The sequence below is a fragment of the Mauremys mutica genome, chromosome 3 (assembly GCF_020497125.1).
Source record: "Mauremys mutica isolate MM-2020 ecotype Southern chromosome 3, ASM2049712v1, whole genome shotgun sequence".
NCBI lineage: Eukaryota > Metazoa > Chordata > Testudines > Geoemydidae > Mauremys > Mauremys mutica.
Window position 1 is genome coordinate 47,735,491 of NC_059074.1, and position 12,579 is coordinate 47,748,069.

The 12,579-nt window shown below is 41.4% G+C and overlaps 1 protein-coding gene across 1 annotated transcript in view; it reads left to right on the plus strand.

Annotated features, from left to right (window-relative positions):
- Nucleotides 1-12,579, plus strand: part of HCRTR2 (hypocretin receptor 2) — a 53,340-nt gene that overhangs the window by 18,940 nt on the left and 21,821 nt on the right. Inside the window, exons 2-3 of the mRNA XM_045011428.1 lie at nucleotides 8,993-9,171; nucleotides 10,691-10,934. Coding sequence (XP_044867363.1) covers nucleotides 8,993-9,171; nucleotides 10,691-10,934 — 423 coding nt within the window. The remainder of the gene's footprint in view (nucleotides 1-8,992; nucleotides 9,172-10,690; nucleotides 10,935-12,579) is intronic.

The following is a 12,579-nucleotide window of genomic DNA, read 5'->3' on the forward strand; positions in this document are numbered from 1 at the left end:
TCGCTATGACATTGCATGCTGTGCTGGCACCCCTGCACATGCAGCCCCAGGGAAGACAGGGGGGCCAGAAAGAAGAGTGGAGACCAAGTGGCTGCCTTGCAGAGGGGGGGGGCAGTTGGCATGCTGGGGGTCCACCCTTGCCCTGCCATGCTGAGCTAGGAGCTCTACTGCTTCCCCCTCCCTGCAGGGCAGCTATTTAGTTCTGGCTCTGCTCTCTGGCACCTCAGCAGCATGCACCAAAATCAGGCTGTGCTCTTGTGACCAGGAAGCAGCTCTTTGCAAAAAGTTTCTTCTGATCGGTCTCAGCTGAAAACCATGCAGGCTCTCCGAGAGTGTGCTTGCAGATCTGTGTTCAGCAGACAATGGGCCAACGCTGAGCTGAGCTGCTGCTGTTTGCAATAGAGTGCAAAAGTCTGCACCACAGACTGTTAGCATAGTGAGGACTAAGGAAGTTGCCCCAAGGAATTCTGGGATACAAGACTTTCAGGACCTGAGTCAAGCTGGGGTCATGTGGCACACAGGAAAGCAATAGGACTCAGAACTTAGGTCCCAGCTTAACATGGTCTTGAACCCTCCAGCCCTGCTGGTCTGGAACCCTAGGTTCAAGCCTTAGGTTAACACAATTAGAGTGTAGACTCAAGGGGGGTTGGCTTGAGTCCAGGCTCAAGCCTGCACTTACATTGCTGTGTAGACATATCCTAGGTGGTGTCTGTCTCAACTGGATTTCCCGGTGCTAGAGGGTGAGGCTCCTGCTGTAGTGCATTCATTTGGCTAGTATGGTGAATCCTATATCAAACACTTGTTCACACTGTCTACTATTGCCCTTTGTGTATGCACATGTGTGTAGGAGGGGCAAGGACAATTGAGCAAAGCAGTGGCTGCTTATCTTCAGTGCAACAGATTTGGTCCTATGGTGAAGCTACCTAGTATATTCTCACTCCACCCTCCCTTTTATTGTGAGCAGTGGGTTGTGGGGAGCTGTCAAGGGGTCTGCTACTCACTGCTCCATGGAGCCTCCTTGTGGCTCACCTAGGGAATTAGCTTGCCACTCTTTGTGCCCTCTCTGGTGGTCATCAGCCTGTTGCCCCAGGCACTTGTTCTGCAGCCGCTCTCCCGCTAGACCAGAGCTGGAACACCTCTCCTTCATGGCTTAAACCTCCAACCGAGTCACAATCTTTTTCCCCTTCCCGGGTCTCATCAGAGTCTCCTTCCTCAAAGTTTTCAAGCAGTCTCCATCTCCATTGTGCTGACTGTGCCACTCCCGCAGCAGCTGCTAGGGGAACCCGATCCTACCCTCTACCCTGGGTTCCAATCCAAACCCTCAGACCTAACTGCTTCCTATCCTGTCTTTTTCAGGCTCCAACTCTCCCTCCTTGTATCAGGGAGTGTGACCTCAGGGTCACTTCACTGCAGCCCCCTCTACGGCCAACCTCCACTCTTTATAAACCCCGTCCAGCTCCTCTCTCAGCTGGACTTTATGAACTATTAGGTCTTAGCATTCTCTGGCTTTCCTCCAAATGCAGGGCTTGTGTGGGGTGGACACCTGATCACAGGTACCTAATACAACTCACTTCAACAAAATATTCTAACATTAAGGACCAGAATTGGGCCAAATATCTTTAACCATGATCAACGCCCCTCTGTATATTGCAATTCTGTGGCGACAAACTTTGCTGTATAGTCTGTCCCTTGCCATAAAGTTGTCTAGTATCTAAACTTTCATTTTTTAAAGTTTCTAGCCTTTAAAACATGAGCCAGATGTTACCACAGCAGTATTCTCTCTGTGCAGACAGCCTCACAATGCACTGGGAAAGAAGGGACAGGTTAGAGTTTCATTGGTTCCCTGTGACTTGTGATCCTTTTACTCCCTTTCCTGGCTTGCATGAAAGCATGCATCACAGGGAGTTTGGCCCTGAACACACCTCTCATTTCCAGTATCAAGTCCACTTTTGTTGTGTTATAGTCCAGATACAACTGCTTCTGCACATTGTCACGGTCCCCTGCAGCATAACATCACACAATTTTTGTTGTACTTTATAACACTTTGCATCTTACGACATAGACTCATAGGACTGGAAGGGACCTCGAGAGGTCATCTAGTCCAGTTCCCTGCACTCATGGCAGGACTAAGTATTACAGAGACCATTCCTGACAGGTGTTTGTCTAACTTGCTTTTAAAAATCTCCAATGATGCAGATTCCACAACCTCCCTAGGCAATTTATTCCAGTGCTTAACCATCCTGACAATTAGGAAGTTTTTTCCTAATGTCCAACCTTAACCTCCCTTGCTGCAGTTAAAGTCCATTGCTGCTTTTCCTATCCTCAGAGGTTGAGAAGAACAATTTTTCTCTCTCCTCCTGTAACTTTTGCTCCCTCCACATGCAACTTTTGTGGGCTTTTTTCCTGTTGTGTCATTATATGGGACGAAAAGGCCATAGAAATTATTTTTAGAAGAGAATATAAGAGCATTTTAAAGCTTGGTAATGTGTGGGTGTGTCTCATGCGCGCGCTTTCTCCCTCTCGCTCTTCTCCCCCCCGCCATCTTAATACATTCTACTACAGGAACATGAATGTTTTTTACATTGCAGCCCTTTCTGTATATTGATTTCATGGGAGGGGGGGGACATTTTGCAAAGTTAACCTAAAGATGATGATGAGCATACCTCAAAATTTGGATGTTCACTTTGGCTAAGCATAGAAAATTTGGTAGTAAGACTACCAAATTTTTCATATGGAAATCTCATTGAAGAAGACTTTCTTGCGGTATTTCTAGTGCTTCTTGATTAAACTTGTTTTGCTAAACTGCAAGAGTGACATTCTGCTATCATCCCAACCCACATCAGGAAATGGAAACACTTATAATTTTTATGGTTCACCAAATGTTTGTGAATAAACATGGCTTTGGTCTGTTTTGAGTTTTGAGCTATGGTTCTCGATTGAATGCTATTTTTTCCTTTATACTTTTGTATCGGCAAGAAGCACTTCATAGTCACTGATTCTTATTACAATGAATGGAAAGGGTTCTTTCCTTAAAACAACCCACTAATTAACTGCCTTTTGAATACTCTTTTAGTTAAATAGACATAGGTGGAACTATGAAAGGGGCCTCAATCCAAAATCTCATTTTGTTTTTGTAATCAATTTCAGAAACACTTAGTATCATTTAGGCAGCTAACTTGTGCTGTCTAAAAACAATCATTTGCACCTATAATTATGCCCACAGTGTATAATGGGCACAATATTATAGACTTTTTAAAAATGTATCCTGATTTTTGCTGAGCTGTTTTTATATAAATATTTGTACACAATTATATAGAGTTGTGTAAGAATCTGAAAAATCATACTATAGTTATCAAAGGTGGTAAAATCATATATGTATGAGATTATATATATACACACACACACACACACACACTAAGAACACTTAAAATCATTTTAGGTAATGATAAAATCTTTCCAAATCTTTCCTAGGTAATATTACTTCTGTATTAGCAGTGTTCTCTATCCTGCAAATATTGACATAGTGTTATTTAGTTACTACAGCAGATGACCAGTTAAGTGTGACCATTGTTAAAGCTTGTGGGTTTTTAAATTAAGCATTGCCTAGACTGCAGCCTTGTGATGTGATTTGTTAGATCTCACAAGCAGAATAAGGTTGAGCTAGAAAATTACTAAGCCATGAAACTTACAAGCGGCCCCTAGAGTAGAGCACCAGGAAGTGGTATGGTGGTAATGTATCAGTAAAAGCATTTTTCCTCTAGCAGAATGCACTTATCCCATTGCTGCTGATTATCAAAATGTACATGTGGAAAACTGAAGCTTTTCCTCTTTTCTTCCTAACTGATACATCGGGAGATGCCACATCAGAATCCCTTCAATGGGAGTTTATTGTAACATCTCAACCAGTGAATTGTGATGTCACTGAATAAATTGGATAGGAGGAAGTAAAGGAAGCATGTGATAAAGAGAGATGAAAATAATAATTCTTTGTATGTATCCAGATTTGTACATAGCATCGGTCAACAAAATAACTTAGCACTGCACCTTTCATTATATAAACTGTGGCAATCATGGTAAAAATATGCCAAAGCAGTTATGGTTTTATTTGGGTTTAGAGGTCAAATTGGAAGGAAACACATTGAATGAGAGATTAGCTGGACCCTTCTGAAGTGTTACTGAACTGGTTTAGGATTGGTGTCTAGATCACACACTAACAGCAGAAGCATAGTAGAAGTCAGTGGAGGAACTATAGCCCATACTCTGTGTACTGATAGCCGTCTAAACCTTGGAGGTAGGCAGCTGCATTTTACATTATCCTGGAGTCTTCATTTTGTTTTCAAATTCAACTTCATATGCAATGTACTACAGTGATCAAGTATGTAGCATTGCACAACCATAATTAAAATATCCCAGGACATTTAAAATTGCTGGGAGCACATCTCTTGTTGTAGAACACAGGATCTAAAAGCCCCACTATACTGTCACATCTGAGGTTTTGTAATACAATGTAATGAAGTATCTTTTTTACTCACACAATATGGACTTCAGACTGTCTTTCTTAAATTTAATCTTTGGTATGGATTTGTTGTGCACTTGTAAATTCTAGTCAAATCCCTTGAGATTTCCCTGTAAGCCATTTTCTCTGTACTCATAAATATTTTCTGTCAAAATTTGCATTCTTCCCAAGTAACCTATTTCCCTTCATTGTGCTCCCCTTGAAGAGTGACGTTTTTTGCATTCTGTGTGAATAATGGCTGGAATCCATAATGTATCTCCTCACCAAACTTCAAACTCAGTGCAATCAACCCTCTTCAAAACAGTCTTACAATGGATTCATTTGATAGAGCTACAACACATCTTCTAAACCACTGCTTCTCAAAGTGGTGGGCCTTGGACTGGTGCTGGTCTGCGAGCCATCAGCTGCTGGTCCACAGCGAGTTTCCTCATAAGAGCGTCGAATAGGATAATATGGCACTGATCCCTGGCACATTGGGGGGGAGGGGGGGGGAGAAATTGCCGGTCCCCCACATCAGGTAGCTTGAGAAGCACTGTTCTAAACAGGGGACAGCATGGTAACTCATTTAGTTTCCAAGCTTTTACTGACACTGTGTGGCAAAGATAAGAACAGCAGTCACTTTGAATTGAGTTCCTTTTAGATCTTGTTTCTTTTTGTAAAATCCAAACTAAAGCAGAGCGCAAAAAAATTGAAGGGAGAAATTTGAGTGGAGTAGCAGTGAGATGTTTACAGATTGGCTAGGACTGTGTTTTCAAAGGGAACTTCTCTCTCTTACTTATTCCTTTCCCTACCTTTTTTCTCTCCTTTTTTAAATCTCTTCTCCTCATCTTTTTCCCGATCTGAAACGCTCTTCCCTCTCCACTTTCTCTGTCTCTCCCAACTTTTTTCTTTTGCACTGCAATATGTCTAGGGCTGTTTGAAAGGCTTGTGTATAACATTAAATCATGGTTTGTTCAGGGATCCTTTTATTGTTTCAATCATCATCAGGGATCCTAGTTTTGCATGATAAAAAAAAACCAAAATTCTCTGACTAAAAAACCCCCATAAAAATCCATGTTTTTCTGCAATTAAAATGAAATGCTTAACTTTTGTTTCCCTAGCCACAGCAAATATAGGTATAAGTTGAAGAAAACATTTTATTGATATACAGTAGAACCCCATTTATCCGAGCCTCCATTATCCTGCTTTCCATATTAACCAAACCACCTGCCGTGCGGATATTCACAGTTGCTGGGGCTCCAGCAGTCAGCCCCGGGCTGCTGGGGCTGACCGCCTGAGCCCTCTCCCCCATCTTAAAATAAGAGAAATCTTTTTGCCAATTCTTCTGATTATCCCAATTTTGATTAGCCGATCTGACCCTGGTCCTAATTCGATTGGATAAAGGGAGCTCCACTGTAAATTTAAAGCACATTCAAAAATCCACCTCAAGAGGAGGAGGTTGGGCCCATTGAATAAATGTAAATTCCAGTAAAATTTAGTTAATACCTGGTTTTTATTGTTTCACAAAATATAAAAATGAAAGATTCTCTGAAAAAATTCAAATTCCACATTTTTCTACGGCAAGTACGATCCCTGATCGTCAGCCAAAATCCAAACAAGTTTGGTAGAGTTGGATGGATTCTTATTGCATAGCTGGTGCCCTTGTCTCCCCAAACAGGACCCTTCCAAATCTTCACTCATCTACAGGCCCCATATACCTTTCATCTTCATACTATGTGGCTCGGTGCTCTGTGCCCCTACCTAGAGATTCCTTTCCCAGGGTCTTCAGGGAGGCCGGATGGCCACTTTGCCTGTCTTGTACTTTGGGGTTGCTAGTCTACAGAATAAGATCCCGAGGACTCTGGAGTTGGAAGAGAATGGGACAGAAGCCACTGCTTTCCCCACCCCACTTCCCCGTTGGGAGGGGTGACAAAGACATACTCGCTCAGCTGTACAGCCAGCTGTACACTGCAGTAAGGTCAGATAGCATTACCTAATTCATACCATTCTAGCTTTGGAGTTTCCAAGGGCTTCACTTCCCTAGTATACTACTTTGAGGATTATATGAGTGCTAAGTGTCCCAGCCTCCTTGTAGATCAGGCTTCAGGGGAACTTCTTCCCACTTCCACTATCTATTGGTTAGAGCCTATTCAGTGGCAAACTGATGTTCCTTTTCGCCTACCCAGACAAATACTTGTTGGACTGTAGGGCAGAGGCTCTTTCCTGGTAGCCCCACTGAAGCTGCAAGATGGTTGGAGACTCTACCCAGCACTTCTTGAAGACCTTGGGTATGGCAGATACCAAGAATGGGGGTGGGGGAAGGCAATGTACCTGATACACTTATTAAAGCAGTCAAATTCAGTAAGAAGTAATCTAGAATGCCAGTGCTCAGATTAATGTGCTGGGATCAGTCTAGTGTCTTTCCCTCCAAATAGCAGGGTCCAGTTAATGTAACTCTCACAAGCAAAATCCTGGAGGGTATGTGTGTCCAGACTTGCTCTTCTCTAGGGTACATCTAACAGAGAACATCATCATACACTTGAGCAGGTGGGCAATGACAGCATTTAGGAAGACAGACACTAGTTTAGTGTATTGCTATGTAGATGAGATATATATTTTCAAGAGGCTATTCATTACAACCTCCTGTCAGACATACTAGTTTCCCTTGCACACTTACAAGGGTAGGTTGCTGGGGATCTTGTTAATTATTATGGTAATACCAGAAGGCCCCAGTCAGGGTCCCATCAGGCTAGACACCACACAAACATAGAAAGGAAGAGGATCTTTGCCCAAAGAACTTACAGGTTAAAAAGACAAGATGGACGAACAAACAACTACTAACCAATCTGTCAGAAGTTCAGTCCTTGTAGAATACAATTTCTCCCCACTTGGGTTACTTCTGTTTTTGTTTAAGGAAAATAACAAAACAAAAGTAACATTCATATAGCCTGGAGCAGAGGTTCACAATCTTTTTCTTTCTGAGCAACCCCCAACATGCTATAAAAACCTCCATGGTCCACCTGTGCCACAACAACAGCTTTTCTGCATATAAAAGCCAGGGCTGGCATTAGGGGATAAGCAGGGCAATTGCCTGGTACCCCATGCCACAGGGCCCCCTGTGAAGCTATGTTGCTCAGGGTTTGGCTTCAGTCCTGGCTGGCAGGGCTCAGAGGTCCAGGCTTCAGCCCCATCTGGTGGGACTTTGGCTTTCTGCCCTGGGCCCCAAATAGTCTAATGCTGGCCATGCTGGAGGACCCTCTGAAACATACTTGCAGCCCTTCAGGGGGCCCCAGATTCCTGATTGAGAACCACTGACCTAGAATACTTTGAGCCTCGGTGTTAACACCAGTTAATCTAAAGTGGTGTCAGCAACAATCTTATAAATTTGCATCATTTCTTTAGTGTGAATAAGGCTCATGAGAGAGCATAATGTGCATCTCCCCTGTAACCTGTTGCATCTCCTCTGCCATAATTTTCATGGTTACCAGCTACAGATACCACAAATACATTGATAGTATGTATCAAGTAAAAATAGTAGGGTTAAAAACAGTTGTTTTTTGTAATTTAAATCACCAGAATAAGAAATGCTCTCACTCAAGACTGTGTTTTAGTGAGCTCAGGACCAGAGCTGTCTTCAGACTAAAATTCTGAAATCGTGCTTTGATTATTGGGAGAGTTCAGATTCAGGTCTGCACTTCTCATCTAGCTAATATATCTAAATTGGGCCCAACACTGAATCCCTGAAATTAAGGAAAGTTTGGATCCAGCTTGAGATTTGAAGACATGACCCATCTCTGCTCAAGACAGAAGGACATTCTGTGTACAAAGGATTAATTTGCTGTGGTGGTAAAATTTGTTGAGGTGGGGGACTGTATGAGTCAGTTTTAAAAGAGGGAATGGAAATCTTTTTAACACTGGGTTTCTGAATATTTTTGATCTCTCAAGAGTATTAAGGTTTTATGTCCTAGGTTATTACACAAAGCTGTTTTTTTTCTCAAGTTGGTTTCCACAACCTCAATTTTTACTTCACTAGCTTACTGATTTATTGATTTACTGCACTCAGATGTAGTCAGAGTGATTTACCTGGTTTATAAAGCTTTACAGTTTGGATCAATAGGAAAAACAAACTAATTTCTGGGAGCCTTATACTCTATAAAATTTACTGTGTTCTGTTGTACCTGGAATAACATAAATAAAATAAACTGATCTACACATCAAACCAACAATTCCTAAACTGTAGTCTGTGGAGAATTGCTTGGTCACATGACTTTGGCTCCTCCTTGTTTCTAGCTATTTCTCCATGATTCCAGGCTGTTCACTATAAAAGAAAATTAACTGTCCCTACATATTTACATATACTACATTTTTTTTTAAAACCTTCAGGAAAATGTTTCTTCATCCTCCGATTACTTTAGTTGCTCCTGTAAAGTGTTGTCCCATTGAAGTGTTCCTTCCACATGTTGTTTCAAATGTACTAACCCTTCTTTGCAAATTCAGTTTGTATTGCAGTGTGGAAGAACCATCACATGCGGACAGTTACCAACTACTTCATAGTAAACCTCTCCCTGGCTGATGTTCTTGTCACAATCACTTGTCTTCCAGCCACATTAGTAGTGGATATCACAGAAACTTGGTTTTTTGGGCAGACCCTCTGCAAGGTGATCCCCTATTTACAGGTATTGTTCTCCATACTACTGTTGTCAAAAAGGAACAGTACATAGAATCTGCTTAATTGGGACTTCCTAATGGAGGGAATTGACATTGTGATTTAAGGGCTACTTCACTTCCAATGTCCAACTACATAACATTAAATAAAATTATTTGCTGAATAAGTATTATTTTCAGTATTTTTTCTCTTAGGCAATAAACACACTGGGACAGAATCTGTGATACTCTTCACCTTGTGTAGTCACATCAATGCAAAGTGGACATAAAACATTAAAATATCAGAACAGTAATATTTTGTGCCCACTTTGCATGGACATAATGACTACCCACGGTGTCGGGTGACAGAGCATCTGGCCCTCTGTAGTTAGAAAGTGGAGTTCAGAATTCCATACGCCTTACTAAGTGCTATGTAGAAATAGCCAAATGTCCCCATGGGCAGTGGAAATTGCTCATACTCTTCCAGTTAAGCATCAGTTATTGCCATTCATAATTAGGTTAAATCAATTCTGAGGCCCTCTTCAGTGAAGTGATTAACAACTGTGCCTTCCTTTTCTTATCAGACTAAATGGGCCAACGGGGCATTCCAGTATGGTAAATCTTTGGACCTTTTCACTGGTGTAAATCCAAAGTAACTCAATGGAAAATTGGGTTTACAGTGGTGTAACTGAGGTCAGAATCAAGCCCCCCCAGTGCACAAAATATTCCAAAGGGCGCAGCATGGGCCATAGTATTGGTCATGTATAATAGTACAATGAATTGATCCGTGGATATGTGTTGCCCTCTGCTCCACTGCATAGAATCAAAATTGCCCAACTTATTTCAAAGCGCACAACACTGCTACATGAGATTGTTGTTGGTACTTTAACTGTTGGCCACCACCTAGTTTGGAAGATGCCACTGAATGCAGAAAGGACGTGAAACTGTCACCCAGTGTATTGAGCAGAAGAAAATGAACAATTGTTTGTTTGTAGCCAGTGGAAAAATCCAATGATCCTATTTTTATCAACTGCAAACGGATTATTTTTCATGTGACTGTGATTTCCCATTGCCTTTATGAAAACTGGGAAGACACGATGATACAGGTTCATAGCACATCAAATGAGATAATGTCCCCTACAAAGCAAGATGTAGCTAGTGGGTTTAAAGCTTTATTTTCATATTGCAAAAATATACGCTTTTACAAATAATGCTTTCAAAGTATAAGATGGATGATTTTATTCTTATGAGGCCTGATTCTGCCATACTTATTCAAACTGAGTGGTCTGTGAGTTGTCATGTTGATTCCAATGGGATTACACACAGATTAATGTACTTCTGAAAATGAGTAAGGCCTGAGTCTGCCAGCCTATGTGAATTTTGTGACAAGTGATATTAAAAAGTATTTGTTTTTCTTGGAAGAATCACTATTCAACAGCCCCTGATAATGGGATATCAGCTCTAAATAGATTTCTGATGGTATTGAAAATATAAATTGTATTCAAGGTAAAAAATCAGAAAAGTTTACACAATGTTTCCTTGTTTCCTTAGACTGTGTCAGTCTCTGTGTCTGTACTAACACTTAGCTGCATCGCTTTGGATCGCTGGTATGCAATTTGTCACCCTTTGATGTTTAAAAGCACAGCCAAGAGGGCAAGGAATAGCATTATCGTTATCTGGATTGTGTCCTGCATTATAATGATTCCTCAGGCTATTGTTATGGAGTGCAGCAGTATGTTCCCAGGATTAGCTAACAAAACTATCTTATTCACAGTTTGTGATGAGCAGTGGGGAGGTAAGTGTGTTATTGATCATAGGAATGGAACTTATACTGTCTGGATATAATGAAAATAGCTTGGCATGTTAATTTGCAGTAGGGCTGTATCCGCACATCGCAATGCTTTAAGCTCTTTCTTAATTATGGTGGTTCTTGAAACTACTGTTTTTTAGAAACAGTTACATTCCATCTTCCTCTGCTTTGCTAATGTTCAAAGTAAATTGGAAGAGAAGTTCAGATGGATGTGCAATAAGAGGCATTCTGTGTCTTGGCCATGTTAATGTTCTCCATTGGAACAAATGTTCCCATCCTGTAATGTTTATCTTTATATAACTCTTATTGATCAAAGGAAGGTAGAGGTTTACAAGGACTGCAGAAGTCAGAGAATAGACCATTGGTCCATTTTCCTGGGATCCTGACTTTGGCAGTTGTCTGAATTATATAAATTCCTCAGAAATCTCCCAGAATTACAATTCAAATTGCATACAGAATTTATAAACCTGCGAGCAATATAGGAAGCGGTTCATTCCTCAGTTTGGAATGTGGCCTGGACAGCATTACTAACGTTATTTGGAAAACATGCTCTATTACAAATGATTGCATCCAAAAAGTACAAATCAGTCCTTCCAGATTACTCTTGCACTGAGCAGTGTTGGAATTAGACTACATGAAAGTAGCCCAAATTTCCTGTTGCAGTTAGTCCTGGCCACTTCCTGGAACTATTGGGGCTCAACTCTGGTGGGCCCTGGAATAATTCCAGCACTAATAGTGCATGTGAGTTGTGCACTGAGACTCTGACACTGTATATAATCATCACCATAATACTATAATTATTCACACTCAGCAAAGTAATGCCAGGATTGCCAAGATGTAGCTAAAATAAACTTGGTTAACAGCTTCAAGTCAGACTAAAATAAAATCAGATTATCTCTCAAGGTTGTAATTTTTTTTAAAAAGCTGTCCATCCCTGTGATCAGTTTGTTACATTGTAATCAGATTGTGTTTTCATGTATTATTGTAATTGGTTACTTTAAGCAACGTTGGGCATTAACTGAGGGCTCTGATGTGATATTTTGAAGGTTCCATCTTGGTCCTGGTGTAATAATTGAGCCTACAAATTTACCCAAATTGTAAACTCAAATTGTAAAATGTGTGTAACAATTCATAAGAGATCACAGTAACCTGATGTTAATGGAAAAGGTGCAAAAGGTTGTCTCAAAGACTGGATTAGTCTAGACCACTGGTGGGCAACCTGCAGCCCATCAGGATAAGCTGATTGTGGGGTGTGAGACATTTTGCTGACATTGCCCATCCACAGGCACGCCCCCTGCCCCCAAACACACAGCTCCCAGTGGCCGTGGTTCATCGTTCCTGGCCAATGGGAGCTGCGGGAAGTGGTGAGTCAGAGGGATGTGCTGGCCACTGCTTCCCGCAGCTCCCATTGTGGGGGGGAAGGGGGCATGCCTGCAGATAGTCAATGTCAGCAAAATGTCTCATGGCCGACAATCGATTAGCTTATTCTGATGGGCCACAGGTTGCCCAGCACTGGTCTAGACAGAAAAGTATTGTAATATAACCCAGGGAGTGTATTAAAATCATGCCAGTGTAACCCAAATGTGGAACTGATCATTAATAAACCAAAGTTGCAATGTAGGAAATTAGA